Source organism: Doryrhamphus excisus, chromosome 10 (genome assembly GCF_030265055.1).
Source record: "Doryrhamphus excisus isolate RoL2022-K1 chromosome 10, RoL_Dexc_1.0, whole genome shotgun sequence".
NCBI classification, from domain to species: Eukaryota; Metazoa; Chordata; class Actinopteri; order Syngnathiformes; family Syngnathidae; genus Doryrhamphus; species Doryrhamphus excisus.
In genome coordinates, this window is record NC_080475.1 from 9,288,403 (window position 1) to 9,300,932 (window position 12,530).

The following is a 12,530-nucleotide window of genomic DNA, read 5'->3' on the forward strand; positions in this document are numbered from 1 at the left end:
CGGACTGCTGAACCCCACCAACCAAGTGGCTTCCTGAAAGGCATTCAAACCCAGTGTGAGTACATTTCTAATGTCCTCAACTGACTCGGTGGAAGGCAGCCAACTGTAATGGGCTGAGGGTCCATCACTCCTTATAAATACGTACAGTTGGCTTGATTCCGAGAGGGGAATCGGATCATTAATCTGTTTAAGAAGCCGCCTCATAGAGAGAAACGCGGTAGAAATATGACATGGATGAAGAACATCCAACATTTTCTGCCACTAGAGATTATTTGCACTTGTTCGATATTCGACCAAACCAGGAAACAAGGAACGATTAGCTGTACTCTCTACCAAACTTTGGTCGTATATAAATAGAGCACTTTGCTTTCACCGTGTAGCCCAGACAAGCAGCATCAGGATTCACTTAGGAGAAGAGGATCACAAAGGTGCAGGTCTACAGTCCACTCAAATGCTCTTCCTGTAATGTGCACGGGCCCCTTGTGGTGCTTTTATCAATACTCTACTATAATACGGAACATAAGTTCCATGTTGATGCTTTGCTGTTTAAATGGGATGTATGGTTTCTTTACACAAAATCAAGTCCCTAATTAAAGTCACACACATCAATTAGGAAAAAAAGACACGGCAATTCATATGAATTTTATTGTTTTATCCTCATGATCCGTATAATTCACCTTCGGTTTAAATGTACAATTTATTTAGATTGACTAAATATTCTCGATGCACATTAACTTTTTTAAAAAAAATCTATGTGTCCTTGTGAAGGTCATGACAATGGACAGCCGGTACGCATACACACAACCACGCAAAAAAAGCCGACACTTACATACAAAACAAAGCGGAATCAAATATACGTCAATAAGTGGTGGGGCAAGTCGTTAGATTCTGCCATTTAAAGGGGACCTATTATGCTTTTTTTCTACTTTTATGACTAATAAATGTTGTTAAAATGTTGTATTTTCATGTTAAACGATGACAAAGTTTCATATAATGAGGTTTGCGCATTTAAAAGTGAAGATTGGAATGGATCAAAACGCTCATTTTCAGAAGGCGTGGTAAAATTGTCCCTTTGTGACATCACAGAGGAGCTGACTTCCTTATATGGGCATGGCTGTAAGCCAGATAAGCTCTCTCCACTCTGTTTCCGAAACAAATTCAGTTAGATGTTATTGTATTTGGTGATTCCCGGCAAGAGAAACATATTTTCATGTGTCAAGGGCATTTCACACCGAACTGTTTTTCTGAACACGAACGCCAAATATCCGCCAAATTGTTGCTGGAGCCAGAAGCAGCGCACTTCTGCCGGGAAAGGTGCATAAATTTCGGACACCCTGCGCATCTATGCAATGCCCTCGCATCCACCACACCGATGAACACCACTGACAAAGTGTGTCCGACAATGAGTGCTCTTCCTTGGGCAGACAAGGTTGCCACAGAAACTTTTCAATTAGCTCCCCAAAGACTTTATTAATTTATTACTTGTTCATAGTTAGGGCGTGCGACCAATCACAGCGGAGTGGGTGTGCTCGGAGGCGGGCCATTGGTTGACTAAAATTTAACATTTTAGCATGAAGTACCAATCCAAGGAATAGGTGCATATTCTGGAAGATCTACAAATTTTTCTGTGCAGGTTATTGTGTGTAGCTACTCTATAGGAGTCCACAACTCAATACAAAGGGTCAAAAAAATTAGCATAATAGGTCCCCCTTGCATGTAAAACGGAGATGCTAGGACGATACAATGTGTACTTGGCTACTTTATGTGCGCTCATGGTCTTGACTGATGTCCTGATGAACCTGATCTGGGTTCATACTGGCTCTGTTTGAATTCGGGTTCTGCATCCTACGAGGCCAGTAGCCTACGCGGTCTACGAAGACCGGACGTTTGTAGGAATCGGACTGGTGAATTCCGATCTAGGCTAGCTTTCCTCACACTTCCTGGTTGTGTCACATGGTCTTATGTTTACCCTGATCAGTCTTGTCGATAAGGACTTTTAGGATACAGATCCCGAATTCAAATTCACAGCGACTATATATGTAATAATTTCAGTACACACAAGTACACATAGAAAATACACATCAGGAAGTATATCGGCAGTTTTTATCGAACTTTTCATTGATTTAATTCCTGGCTTCGACTGGTGATGCGGCTTAGCTTTCAGCACTTGCATGTACAACACATCTGATCTCATGTTAGAATCCCTTCATTTTATTGCGCTAGTATACACGCTAAGATGTGAATACACACTCGAGATAAGTACACAGTGTATTGGAAACACGGAAAGCACAGAAATTGGCGAATCAACAACAACTTGTGTGCTTCTAATTGGTTGAATTTGAGCTCTCGGAGTCGATTGACATACACTTGGCTGAAGACAAAACGTCATTGACAAAGTAAGAAACCATCTTGACATAGTAGCAACCGAATACAAAGCATCACACCCATGTTTTTCCCGTTTCCCGCATACTGTTATAATACCTGCAGTGCAAATATAAATACCATGGAGTATACAGTATTTGAGTCAGTTTTGCTAGTATTATTCATACTACTGCATGCTACAATGATAATGATTACTTCCAAATACATGCAGGACTACAAGAGCGGGATAGCATAGTTTGATAAATGCTGATGAAGAATATAACCCAAAGGTCCGTAGTACCTTTTGGGTACAATTGGAATGATTGTTTGAAGTTCATAAATTTACTTATAAAGGCTAAGCATGCCTGTTTTTTTGTGTTTTTTTAACGACCCAAGATGCTAATTAAGTGTTTTTCTTTGGTTTTTTTTGCTATCATGTTTTTATGAATAACAGCAAAGATTTAATGCTAAAGCGCACCACGACAAAGCTATGATTTATATATTTCTCATGCTTTCTTGGGTCGGTAGGGTTTAATACACTAAAATCATTAATTAGCTGTACATTTTAAGTAAATAAGTCACCCTTGCTGTCATACGTGTTACATACAAATGACGGAATTTTACATATCACGTGTCGTCCCTGGCTACAACGATGGAATGCTATGAAGTTGAGGACAGTATTGTTTACGTCGGGCAGTGGCGTCGAATTCAATAGTATTCCACTTCCTGTTAGGCCGGCTGGCAGTTAAAGAGACACTTGAAGGCAGCGCGAAATAAAATTACAAACAAATGCTGTAGGCACTAACGTAGAACACTACCTTGATTACTTATCTTCTTTATTCGCCGACGACTAAATGAAGCTGAGATTGACACTAGAAAAACGAGACATTCACTCTCAGAAAACACTTGACGGTGTGTACCTCGTGTGTATATCCGCAAATGCTTCTCGAGGAAATAAAAGTTCGGTATTAGATGGATTACAAAGTAGTGCATTTTTGTGGTCCGGATACAGCACTTTATCGTGGTCCGTGTGATGTTCAATACGGATACCACGAAGATGCTAGTGCACTTAGGTTCCTAAGGGACCAATTCTTTTTACAGAGGGAGCATTAAATGACCATCTTAGCAGATGGGTATTAGCATCACTAACCACGTTTACACGTTTCCTGTTTCCGAATGGAATCTTTCCGAATGACCTTTCCGAAAACACGGTATACATGGAAAGGAATATTCCAATCTCTTGTCTACATGCGGTGCTATAATCAAACGGAATAGTCAATGGGATATACGCAGTAAAACGTAAACATCAACATCACGTGATACCGACTTCCCGGAGTTGTTCTTTGACTTGTTGGAATAAATCCGTATTGCGACTTTTATTGTTTGTCGAGTTTTGAAATTTAATTTGGATCAAAAACAAACTTTTCGCAACATTCCAGTGCCGATTGCTCGCCTCCGTTTTTAAAACGGAAGAACGTCTGGAGCTTCGTGTTCAGCATGTGCTGAAAGAACACACCCAAAATAAATTTCAACATTAAAAACTCAAATTCAATCTTGCTAATATTTTATAATTAAACTCGGAACATGTTTTATATAGATATATATTTTAATTTTAAAGAAAAACTGGACTTGTGAATAAAGTATAGAAGGGTTTAGATTCGGTTCCACAGATGGCGCTAATGCACACCGAAAGCTGGTTCGCCAACGACGAAGAAAAACTTCCGTTTGAGCGGGTACAAGGTACAGTAAACCTCGGATATATCGGACTCGGATATATCGGAAATTCGCTCACAACGGACAGATAAAAAAGAACCGATTTTTCTGTAATGCATTTCCAATAAAAATTCATTGCATATATCGGATTTTTTTATAACGGATTTCGCCTATTTCGGACAAAATCTCCAGTCCCGTTCCAATGCATTTCCATGAAATTTCCCTCGCATATATCGGATGGCCGCATCGTGGCGCTCCGATTCGCCGAATCGTGACAGGCCGCTATACGACGTCATTTGCAGCGTTTGCAGCGTTGCCTGCGCGTCCAGGTACATTGGAAACATAGTCAAGGAAGTGCCTTTTTATAACGGATAAAATCCGATTTACGCATATACCGGATATAAATCCGATATATGCGTAAAACGGACATTTTCCGGTATACGCATATAACGGATTTCGCTTATATCGGACAAAACCAGTGGGAACATTTGAATCCGATATATCCGAGGTTTACTGTACCTCAATCGGATTTGGGAAAGGAATATTCCACCCCTGGGAATCTGATTATATGTTCATTCGGATTGGCACTTTTTTTTGGGAATGAGGTGTATTCATTCATTCATTCATTTTCGAACACTTTTTCGGTAGATGCTCGGGGGGTGCTTCGGGGGTGCTGGAGCCTATCCCAGCTGTCTTTGGGCGAGAGGCGGGGGCCAGCCAATCACAGTGCACATATAGACAAACAACCATTCACACTCACATTCATACCTATGGACAATTTGGAGTCTCTAATTAACCTAGCATGTTTTTGGAATGTGGGAGGAAACCGGAGTACCCGGAGAAAACCCACGCAAACTCCACACAGAGGTATGGCCGAGGGTGGAATCGAACCCTGGTCTCCTAGCTGTGAGGTCTCCGCGCTAACCACTCGACCGCCGTGCCGCCTGGAATGAAGTGTTTACAAAAGTTAAATTCTTTCCATTCGAGCAAATAAACCGATTGGAATTGGACTATTTGGGTCCATGTATACGTGGCTAGTGTCTTTTGCTGTGGACGGGACGGCCTGGGCCTTGGCAGTTAGAGCAACACATTTTACCGTCAGACTTACATTTTAAAATACACATTATTGTCGTATTGTGCGTGGTCTTCGGATCGCAGTCGGTACTATAAGGTAGCAACAGGTGGTCCCATTAAGCTTTAAATAACGAGTATTACTTCTTAGGCTACTATTTGGCTACATTAGCGAGCTGGACCACTACCGTCACGTAAGACTAACTCCATGCAGAAGCTACAAATGTCCCAAATATGACAGCTTGCAGTTGTATGATGTCCAGTTCTCTCAGATGTGAGGACTTTCACCGACTCTGGACTCCCACACCGGAGTCCAAAATATCGGCCATCACAGTCCAAGCTTTGATTTTCCCGTTCCAGTCTCTGCAGATGCCGGAATCATCGTAGATGGGATTATACGTCCGTACGCATCTTAGTGATGTTGACGTAGTTGGTGTTGGCTAGAGTACAGTTTCCTGTTTTCGTGCCCTCCGGTCTGAAGTCCTCAGTGCTGTGGTTGGCAGCCTCCTGAATCTCCACGTAATCCGACTTACTGAGAGTCGAGCCGCTGCCGCTGCCGCTGCGGCCGCTTTTCTTCAGGTCGTCAGCAGAGCTGGTCTTAGGCACGCTGGGGATATTTAAATACTGCGCCTGTTCTTCGCCTTCCGTCTCTCTGTGGTAGAAGTAGTTGAAATTGGACACGATGACCGGAACCGGTAGCGCTATGGTCAACACGCCGGCGATGGCGCAAAGAGACCCCACGATCTTCCCTCCGATGGTCGTCGGTACCATGTCGCCGTATCCGACGGTCGTCATAGAAACCACCGCCCACCAAAATGCCTCCGGGATGCTGCTGAACTGGGATTCGGGCTCATCCGCCTCGGCAAAGTAAACAGCGCTGGAAAAGAGAATGACGCCGATAAAAAGGAAAAAAATAAGGAGTCCGAGTTCTCGCATGCTGGCCTTCAGAGTCTGACCCAAGATCTGAAGTCCTTTGGAGTGACGGGAGAGTTTGAAAATGCGAAACACTCTGACGAGACGAATGACGCGGAGAATCGCTAAGGACATCGCCTGCTGTCCCGCCTCTCTGTCCTCCGGCCGTTCTGCTAACTCTGTTCCGAGTGTAATGAAGTAGGGAATGATTGCCACGATATCGATGATGTTCATGATGTTACCAAAAAATCCAGCTTTACTCGGACATGCGAAGAACCTGACGAGGAACTCAAAGGAGAACCAGATGATACAAAGCGTCTCCACGATGAAGAAAGGGTCGGTGAAGTATGACGATGTATCGTAAGTTGCGGTGACATTGGAAAGGCTTTGGAAGGGATAATTGTACATTTCCTCGTCTTCGTTTCGGAAAATCGGCAGTGTCTCCAGACAGAAGCTAACGATGGAGATAAGGATCACCATGACGGAGATGATAGCGATGATGCGAGCCGGACCTGAGCTTTCTGGGTACTCAAAGAGCAGCCAGACTTGTCTTTGGAACTCATTTTCCGGCAATGGACGCTCCTCTTCCTTGATGAATCCTTCATCCTCCCGGAAGATTTCCATAGCTTCCTCACCCAGCTCATAGAAACGTATCTCTTCGGAAAAAATATCTAGCGTAACGTTAACAGGCCGCCGCAGCCGCCCTCCTGATTGGTAGTAATAAAGAATCGCGTCAAAACTCGGCCGATTACGGTCGAAAAAATATTCATTCCGAAGAGGATCAAAGTATCTCATTCGTTTTTTGGGGTCGCCGAGAAGCGTCTCCGGAAACTGGGACAAAGTCTTGAGCTGAGTCTCAAAGCGTAAGCCTGAGATGTTGATGACGACCCTCTCGCAGCACTCGTGATCCGGTTCTGGGTCGTAGTGGTCATGAGGCTGACCCGGATGCGCCGCCGCTTCGTCTGTCGGGTCGTTGGTAGCAACCGTCATGGCGGAAGGTGACGGGGCCTGCAGTTTTCAGGTGAGGCGGGGGCCGAGTTTGGCCACGGAAGATACGCTTAAGGAGACCTGAAGGGTAGAACAAAGGCTCATTTGAATATAAATATCATATTTTGTCGTTTTACAGTATTTTTTAAAAACTATTTCCTAAGATGTGCTAATGACAAAATATTGCTACAAGCATTCTATCAATTTTTCTCAAAAAGTACTACAAGCAGTTTTCCAACTGACTTTATTTCACCAGCCAAACCACCCAAAACAGTGACTGATGCACAATGGTGCCCGATGTCTTGAAAACAAAAAATACTTTGCCGTTATGAAACAAGTTTAAAATTGCAAGGTGCGCACAGCAACATAACGAAAAGGGAGTAATATTTTTAGGATTGCTTGATGCCGCTCTTGTGCTCCTGTGCAAGTGTACCTAATGTCGTAGCCAGTCATTGCAGGTTACCGTTACCACTGTCTGTGTACTGCTAACTGAAATTGAACTCAATTCTTATAGTGTTGATCATCAAAATATTTTCTATGACATCCGTTGCTAGCTAGCTCATATTAACTCGTTGTCAGCGCCAGAATGCACAGAAAAGGGAAAGAAATATGTGTTTATGTTTCATATAAGGACTGGGAATGATGGGCCAAATTCCAAAAAAGTGTTTTTTTCAAAGAAGCATATATTTTTGAACAAATCGTTCAAAAAACGTTTTCTCGAAAATTGTCCCTTGTTACCCCGAAGGCCCTTATAACCTTGTTTTAACTATTTTCTAAGACGTACTAATGACAAAATATTGCTATTAGCGCATGGATGGCCACATTCTATCAATTTTTGTCAAAAAGTACTACAAGCAGTTTTCCAACTGACTTTATTTCACCAGCCAAACCACCCAAAACAGTGACTGATGCACAATGGTGCCCGCTGTCTTGAAAAAAAAAAATTACTTTGTCGTTATGAAACAAGTTTAAAATTGCCAGGTGCGCACAGCAACATAATAAAAGTAATAAAAAGTAATATTTTATGTATGGCTACATGCAGGTATTGCTTGATGCCGCTCTTGTGCTCCTGCGCAAGTGTACGTAATGTCGTAGCCAGTCATTGCAGGTTACCGTTACCACTGTCTGTATATTGCTAACTGAAATTGAACATTGTATTGGTAGCACGCTTGTTTTATGATGACTTCACGGAATAAGACAAAAATTCCCAGACTAATAGTGTCCCCTAAAACGCTCCTGCAGACAATCAAGGCCCGGACACTTGAAAAACAGAAGCAAGGAGGGGCCGAACCATTTGAACACTTTGGCTCCACTTTGTCTGAGTATTAGGTTATGAGTTCCCTCTCATTGGAGCATGCTGTTGGATCAATACGCCATCCAGTAATACCGTATAAGCTCTCGCGGGCTGCAATTACAACCAGCATATCTGATTATATGCTGAGTGCTCCGTACAATGACTGAGATGACTTTCCTATCACTGTACTGTATGAGGCGATACCACAGACTTTACGCCCAATAAACTACTGATTAGTGACGTTGTTTAATATACATGGTAATAATGGTAATGGTTTTATTTCATTTGAACATGCATCAGATTCCAATTGAGTGCATCCCATAATCAGTTCCCAGTTCCACATGTCCAAAAGGAGTAGGAAGAAGCAAAGCTTATTAAATCCTACCCCTCCATCTGGTACTTTTACAATCAGTAACTGTTACATTTGTTCACCTCCTGCTTTCCTAATATAGTTTTTATTTTTATTTTCTATCTAATATCACTAAAATTTCAAAAAAAAATCAAAAAAAATTCAAAAAAATTTCAAAAAAAATTCAAAAAAATCTCAAAAAAATTTCAAAAAAATTTCTGAAAAAAATTCTAGAAAATAATGTCACAAACAGCAATTCTATAACATAAAAAAGAAAGATGACCTATTAAAGGAAATATCATTATCCATCTGGTACTTTTACAATCAGTAACTGTTACATTTGTTCACTTCCTGCTTTTCTTATATAGTTTTTTATTTTTATTTTCTATCTAATATCACTAAAATTTCTAAAAAATTTCTAAAAAATCACTAAAAATTTATATCTATTTTTTTTGTCACGTACCAAAGTTTCAAATGTACTTCTTCCCTGACATCATATTTCTCCTCTCTTGTAGAGAAAAGTATTGGATGACATTTTTAGCTAATTGGTTATTTTTAGCCTTATGCATTATTTTTAGCTGTTTGAAGATGAACTACATCAGCAAGTTGAAGTATTTGTGATTTTAGAAATAAGGAGTTAGTATGTTCTCTGTAGGCGGCATTATGAATTATCCTTACTGGCCTTTTTTTGCAGTACATTTAGCCAGTGAAGAACTACATTTGAAACACTATATAATATTATATGCTCGGACTACGTTAAAAAGCCATAGCATTTCAGTATGTGGAATATATATCATGTGCTATATATAGTGCTATATATATCACTATATTGACTACATCACTACATCACATATATTGACTATATCACTATACTTACTATGGTACCCATTATGTCATGGTAAAAAAATAAAAATAAAATAAAATTAATCAAAATTAATCAACGTTTTTTTTAAATGTTTTAAAATTATATTAGGAAAGCAGGAAGTGAACAAATGTAACAGTTACTGAAGTTCCAGATGGATAATGATATTTCCTTTAATAGGTCATCTTTCACTGTTATGTTATAGAATTGCTGTTTGTGACATACGTATATTTTCTCACAAGCAATTCATATGGTTCAACTGTATCAAAGAGCATCATTTTTTGTTAAGTTGCAAAGTCTGTTTCTTTACTTTTAGCCTTATGCATTATTTTAGCTGTTTGAAGAATAACTAGTATGATAAGTATGATAAGAAGTAAGGTTGTAAAATGATTTCTAACTGTGACAAATATGCATTTCGCAGTAATTAATACTACAACGACCCACCTGTGTTATTTGGGTTGGTTGATCTGCACGGTGGTGATGCACAACACGCCCGGCACACGTATCAAAGTCATCCCTTCCCGTCCAAGCCGTTTCTTCCCTTTACTTCCAGCCATACATCACCGAAAACTCTGTCTCTGCAGCAAGGCAGCAGAGGGGGGGGGGGGGGGGGGGGGGGGGGGGAGCGGGAGAGAGCACAAGGGATGAGGATGCAGGAGTTACCTCCTTGTGATGCAGCCGTAAAAAAGCTACAGGTTGGAGTCGTGCTGTTGCATGGGTTGAATGAAACTACAAGCATGAGCAACTTTTTGAAATGTTTTTTATTTAGCAACAGCGAGCGCAGATGGAGCACCACATATCTTCTAGTCTTATGTCAGCACACTGGAATAAGGAAGGCTGCGGGTGGCATGCTGATGTCATTGTGTATACTTTAGATTCCGATCAAGGACGAAAAGCAAATTCACATCATTCACAGAATGATAGACATTTGTATACATCAGGGGTCTCAAAAAAAAACAAACAAAAAAAAAATGAAAAAAAAAAAACATGCGGCCCGCGGGCCAAATGTGGCACGCAGGACACTAGTTTGAGGCCCCCGCCTTGATATGAAAATTTAATGTTATTATTACGTTTGATTAATGTTCATGTTAAAGGTTAAATAACTGTTAATAGTTATCCTCCCTATCCGTGTGGAAGTGGTAAGTCTTTGGCTATTTAAGTTTAAAGGAAATAAACTTGAAGGCTACCGTTGAGGTGGCTAGCTCTCTAGTTTGCGAGTTAGCATGTGTCTCGAGACCCTGCGGTTGCGCAATATGTTGTAAATAAAAAGAGTATAAATGTGACTATAGTCGTGTTTTGTCATGTCTACAGGGCTCTAATAATTCTTTGTTAATTTTTATGTAAAAAAAATAATTTGTCTAGCCAAAAACTATATGTGGTTTATTAAGTTTTTATTATTTGGTGTTTTATTATTATTATTATATTTATTTATGACTGATTGATTTTTTTTATTCTTGATTTGTTTATTTATTTACATCTTATTTTGTGCAGAAAAATAAAAATTAAGATATTTGAGAACAGTGGAATGTTTTATCAGAGCTTTTATTGTAGAAAATCGGAACCAAAAAAATGTATATTTTTCTGTTTTTAATAAATATGTTTTGTTTTTTTTTTGAAAACCTGATGCGGCCCAGCCTTGCCCAGCCCCTAGCTCCAGTGGCCCCCAAGTAAATAGAGTTTGAGACCCCTGGTATACATGAAGTACTTTCCCCCCCATAGGGAAAATATCCATGACTACACAGATAATAATGCACATTATGGAAGTATTAATAACCAATTACCCACCAACCCGAGTCAGGCATTGCGGGCACATCAGCCAAGCTCATGCACTGTGTCATTTGTTGATGTTGACTGGCAGACGCCGGTGAGTTAGTTGGAAGTGACGGGTGCCAATCATGCTTTAACCATTTGAAGCTCAGCTTGATCAGTTACAGTATCTTCATGCACTAGCCAATCCACATTACAGCGTTATGTTATTATTGGAGCTAACGACATGCAGGAATTCACCCTCTTGATGCATGAAATATTATCCGGTTTGGTTCCTCTTAAAGCGGTCCATCGCGGCGGCGGTGGTGGCGAGCCTTCGTATTTATCCTTCTTTGCCTTTTACTTGACTCCATGTGGAGCAGCAGCCTGTTATTCCCCCCCCCTCGTCTCTCATCTGTCACTTCCATCCACCGTTGTGGAGATGCGTGGGTGTGTGCGGTTGGGCATCGCGGCGCATACTAAGCTTCTGCATGGCGCGCCGCGCCCCGCGCTGCTGCTCTCCCTCCTTTCTTTCCCGACGCTCCCGTGCGTTAAAGGGGAATCGTCACCTCATGCACAGTCAAAACGTAATCCCTTTGTAATTTATTACCCAGGGATAATTATTTGGCTAATGTATTTGTACTTATAAACTAGCTTAACTGTTGTATTTCCTTGTCACTTTGTATGGGGAATACAGGAAGTGAGTACATACATGTACTGCAATTGATGTGAAAAGGATGCGAGGTAGTATTTAATTGCCTATGCTTCTTGTCGAAATTAATTAATCATTTGCTTCACAGATAATTAGCTTCAGGATGTGTTCTTCAGGGACTCAAAAATAATTAGAGTAAAAAGAAAAACCTCATTTATTGCAAAAGTAGTAAGTCCGAACATCAGCTCCGAATTGATCGGGCGATATCGGTGCAAAAGGATGGTATCGGCCGATACTTACCAGTCAGTGGCTATAAATCCCCGATTCCAAGCTGCTGTACTTGCAAGTGTGGGCAAAAATTTGGGATTGAGTACCGCTAGCACTTTTCGTGCAGGAGGAACTTTGGTTGTGTGACGAGTGAGCGTTTACACTGTGCTTGATATCACATTGATATTGTATCTCCTTTCCGGCCACAGAAGACGGAATCGGCTTCAGAAGGCAGCGGATGCAACTGGAGGGACCTAGCAGAGGTGGCTAAAACTGCTTTTTATTCAGGTTTTCAGTTAATAACGTGAGAAGACTA

General features: G+C 41.0%; 1 protein-coding gene across 3 annotated transcripts; it reads right to left on the reverse strand.

The window, feature by feature from the left end:
* Positions 1-672: 672 nt before the first annotated feature.
* LOC131136642 (potassium voltage-gated channel subfamily A member 2-like) lies at positions 673-11,755 on the reverse strand. 3 transcript variants are annotated; one of them, XM_058083744.1, is made up of 3 exons: positions 11,557-11,755; positions 9,994-10,121; positions 673-7,125 (listed from the first exon to the last, which is right to left on the reverse strand). In XM_058083744.1, the coding sequence occupies exon 3, from the start codon at positions 7,045-7,047 to the stop codon at positions 5,539-5,541; it is 1,509 nt and encodes a 502-aa protein (XP_057939727.1). In that variant the 5' UTR covers positions 7,048-7,125; positions 9,994-10,121; positions 11,557-11,755; the 3' UTR covers positions 673-5,538. The 3 variants fall into 3 exon arrangements, with proteins under 3 accessions (XP_057939727.1, XP_057939725.1, XP_057939726.1); XM_058083742.1 differs by having other exon boundaries at positions 9,994-10,127; XM_058083743.1 differs by having other exon boundaries at positions 9,994-10,127; positions 11,335-11,755.
* Positions 11,756-12,530: the final 775 nt, after the last annotated feature.